The sequence below is a fragment of the Chinchilla lanigera genome, unplaced genomic scaffold (assembly GCF_000276665.1).
Source record: "Chinchilla lanigera isolate Chin_1 unplaced genomic scaffold, ChiLan1.0 scaffold00030, whole genome shotgun sequence".
Classification (NCBI taxonomy): domain Eukaryota; kingdom Metazoa; phylum Chordata; class Mammalia; order Rodentia; family Chinchillidae; genus Chinchilla; species Chinchilla lanigera.
In genome coordinates this window covers 13,114,763-13,119,263 of record NW_004955431.1, presented here as the reverse complement: position 1 = coordinate 13,119,263, position 4,501 = coordinate 13,114,763, and the positions used below count along the sequence as shown (strand labels likewise).

Genomic DNA, 4,501 nt, shown 5'->3' with positions numbered 1-4,501 from the left:
AGCCTTGTTTGTGACTGTTAAATAAAAAGTAAAAAATAAAATACATATTTGTATATTTATTAAATAAAATTATAGACATTGAAAAATGTTTGAGTAGATCTTGGTGAGTTTTTTATTCTCAAAAACTTAAATAAACACTAAAGGATGTAACAGAAATCATACTGGTTCTTTTGGTTTATTGGTTTTCTTTGATTTTTCCTTTTAGAGCCTTGCTTCCTGTTTTACATCACAAATCTAAAAAAGGACCCCCTCGTCAAGCCAAATACGCCATTCACTGTATTCATGCGATATTTTCTAGCAAAGAGACCCAGTTTGCTCAGATATTTGAGGTAATGAGAAGTTTCTAAATTTCATGTGCATCATTAAAAAACATATGTTGATGATTTTGCAGAATATTCATGTTTGGTGATGCATCATTTTGTATATTTGCAGAATTTGAATCAGTAAAATCAACATTGACAAGTAGTTAAAATATGAAAATATCTGTTCAAATATTTAATGCTAATTCAAATTCAGAAATCACATACGGCATACTTTTTGACATTGCTTCGTATATTTGTTTGGAGACTTTTTAATTGAAAGGTAATTTCATACAAAATAATAGTTACTGGTAGTTGGTAACATGATTATTCTGTCAGTTTATAGGTTCAAAAAGCTTGAATTTTGTTTGAGATACTACTGAGATGTATGGTTTTGTGAATCAATACTGTTTGGTAATATGAAGTAAGTTAGTTCATACATTATGACTGACCCAGTTATATGCTGGGTAATGTGTCTTTTCACTATATATTTCATGTTATTTTCTCTTCACTTAGAATAACTTTTATGCAAGCATTGCAGTTTTATTATAACCTATATGATGAAGGGTTACATTACTTTGTGTGTGTGTGTGTGTGCATGCTCTCATGCGCTAATAAAAGCTAGGCAGAAAAATCTATAAAATCCTAATTTAAAATTTTAGTTGAGGAGCAAGCTTTGAATGAAGACTTTCGAAATCATGCTGAAGCTGATCACTATAAATACTTGTCTCCTACTTTTAGAAACTTTTATGCTAATTTTGTCATTTTTATATGTTATGGTAAAGACCTCGGAAGGAAGAAAAGTACCTTTCTTTATCTTACAAGCAGCATCTTTGCTTTATATGTGAATAATTTAATTTTTGTGCATTCTGAGAAATATTTTCTGTTGTCCTTCTGATACATGAAATAGTTTCTATTCTGGATTAATTAGCTTTTTGCTTTTTCTGATGATGATTATAATAGTACTGATATAACTTGCATTTGTAAGGTACTTTGATTTTCACTTTGATGTTTTATGTGTTAACTTCGTTTTACCTTTACAAAAACCCCAACTGTATTCATGTTACTATAACATATGGTGTGTTGGCTTTGTGAGAAAACATTTCCTAGAGATCTCTGGCTTATTTATAGTTTGCCATTATTCTAGAACCTGACCATTAATTTTGCTTTTTCAGAGTTGATTTCATTAACTTATTGTGAAAAATGATCAAACTTGTCATAGTCAACTAATCTAAAAATTATGTTTTTTTTTTTTTTTTTTTTTTTTTTTTTTGATACAAGGTCTCACTGTGTAGCCCAAGCCTTGAAAAAGATCTCATGATCTTGCTTCAGCCTCTCAAGTGTTGAGGTTATAGGCTGTGCCACTGCATCTGGCTGCTTTCATAATTTTGTTTATAATATCAAGAACGAACTGGCACCTAGGTGTGCAGTGGAATTATTGAAGGAAGTCATTAAGGATAGCAAGAAGTAAATTAAATATACTTTTGACTAAATGAGTCCTTATATTGCTGTGTTATTTTGACAAAGAACAGTTCTGTATTACTTTTCCAGCATAGAATTGTTGGTGTTTAGTGTTCAATAATAGAACACCACATTTTCATTTAAATACAGTATTAAAATTTCTGGTAGATAATATCTTCACCTGCCTTAAATTAAAAAAAAATGCAAAAAATATATACAGTGAAAAGTTCTGCTGCTCCTCTGTCTGCAGCCACTTAGTTATTTTCCCAGAGCAACCATTGTGATCAAGTGGGAATGCATCTTTCCAGAGATTTCTATTCACATAAAGCAAGGATGGGCAAACACATACATGCATATAATTTTGTCTCCCCTTGTTTCTCTTGTGCTAATGTTAGCATATTTTAGTCACTCTTCTGATTTTTCTCTTTATTAAATTTAACAGCACATTTTCAATATTTTATCTGAGCATATAATAAGCTGTTTTTGTCATGGCAAAATGCACATTAACAGTTGCGTTTCCTATTGTAATAACAAAAATCTTTGTTATTTGTTATGGTTCTCAGTATTTGATGTATAAGAAACACTTACGACTCCACTTACTAGACATAGTAAAAGATCATCTTTGGTGCTGAAAAATCCACTTGAGCATTTGAGCGGCCTATTCACCAGTGGTTTAGGGACACAGGCTCTTTGTGGCTAGTGGCTTCTCTTTTAAGTCTCACTGGATCCTTGACATTAGCTAGTGAGAGAACAGAGAGCCCGTGGGGAAAGCACACTGTGCCCGTGTCAGGGAAAGTGAGCGGGCAAGGGTGGCACGTCGCTCACGTTCACTACCATCCCAGGAACAGCGGTCGCTCGCAGGTCCTCATTAACTCCGAGTGCACACAAGGAGGCTGCAGGTGGACTCCTCTTCATGCCCGGCATGTGAGAGTGACGTGGATATGGTTGAGCCCTAGCAGTCTTTGACACATTCCTGTAAATGGTCGCCAAACGTATGCTGCATAATAGTATTCTCCATGTTGAAATATGCCTTTACTTCTAAAACATGATTTGGTCAAGGGTGAAAATGTTTAAACATAACGCCTTCTAGACATAGATAATGTAGAAAACTCTGACTGTTGGCTTAAGAAGCACTAGTTATATTTGTATTGAGCCTTCTGTAATGTTTATATTTGAAGTTGAAGTACATGAACAGTTTTTTTTTTTTTGTAGGAAGTTGACTCTTGTTTTCTTCCCCTCATTTTCAGCCTCTGCATAAGAGCCTAGATCCAAGCAACCTGGAACACCTTATAACACCTTTGGTTACTATTGGTCATATCGCTCTTCTTGCACCTGATCAGTTTGCTGCTCCTTTGAAGTCTTTGGTAGCTACTTTCATTGTGAAAGATCTTCTCATGAACGATCGGGTAATTTGTTTCTTAGATTTTTGTTCTTCAAAATGTTTTCTAAAATTTTATGCAAGAAAGAGGGAAGTGAAGTGATATTAATAACACTTCCATTTAACTGCCTTTATTTTGGGTATCCAGTTTTAAAAACAGGCTACATCTCCATTATAAGCAAAATGACACCAAAACATCTCTTTAGTTGAGCGTAGGCATATGACTTGAAATACATCTCTTGCTAAATATAAAATATTACCTGGTAGTATTTCAGCTTTGCAAGACGTTAACTTTTTATAAGAGTATGTGTTTTTTTTTTTAAATGTACAGATTGACTAACGAGTTCACTGTGTGATTATCATGACTATAGTTCTTTTTTTATATATAGTAATAAATCTAGCTGTACTTCCTTTATTACACTACATATTATTGCATTATGAGAAATATCTCTGTTTATTCTCTTAGTGGATTTTGGAATGTTTCCATTTCCATTCTCTTTTACAGTACTGCTCTGAATATTCTTATAGAGGTTTTTCTGATACATTTGAGTAATTTTTGTACATTATATTCTTATCAATGAAATTGATGAACCACAGTATATATACATATTTCTCAGTTTATTGCTAAATTACTTTTCACGGTGGTTGTTGGTATTTATTCGCCTACTAGCAGCATGTAACATTGTCAGATTTAAAAATTTTTCCCACCTAATAGATTGAGTCTTATAGTCTAAATGTGCATTTCCCTGGTTAGTAGTTATATTCATGTTGTCTGCTTTCTGAAATCCTTTCAGTGCCTTTTGATCCTTTGCTTCTGGGGTGTTTGTCTTTTTCCTATAGTAATCTTTATAAATATTAATCTTATATCTGGTACAGGCTGCATTTTCTTCATAAAATGCATAAAGTCCCATTGTGATGTATCTTTTTACTCTTTTATAGCCTCCTTTCAACAAAAGTTAATTTTAATGCAGCTATATGTATGAGCTTGTATCTGACTTTCTTTAGTCATTAGTGCTTTTTACCTCTTATTTAAGAAGACTTTCCCTATTCTGTGTCATAAAAATGGTCTCCCATATGTTCTAAAGGTTTAAGGTTTTCTTTTTATACAAACAAAATTTAACTCACCTGGAGTTGATTCATTTTTCGTATGTTCTGTGACACAGGATTCTATTTTTTTAATTCCCCATTAAGATTACCACATTTCTCATCACAATTCATTGAATAATGTTACCTTCTTCTGGTTGTCTTCACTATTAACATTTTGTGTATATATAGTCTCTGTTCTTTTTCATTGTTTTGTTTGGTCATCTACAAAATGGTTTTCATTAAAGCTCCATAGATTTCTCTATAAAGATTTAAAATC

At 32.6% G+C, this 4,501-nt stretch overlaps 1 protein-coding gene across 5 annotated transcripts in view; it reads left to right on the top strand.

Moving 5' to 3' along the window:
* Nucleotides 1–4,501, top strand: part of Pds5b (PDS5 cohesin associated factor B) — a 185,452-nt gene that overhangs the window by 149,417 nt on the left and 31,534 nt on the right. For all 5 annotated transcript variants that reach the window (XM_005387709.2, XM_005387707.2, XM_005387710.2 and 2 more), the window contains exons 20-21: nt 206–329; nt 3,008–3,166. In XM_005387709.2, the coding sequence (XP_005387766.1) occupies nt 206–329; nt 3,008–3,166 (283 nt within the window). The remainder of the gene's footprint in view (nt 1–205; nt 330–3,007; nt 3,167–4,501) is intronic.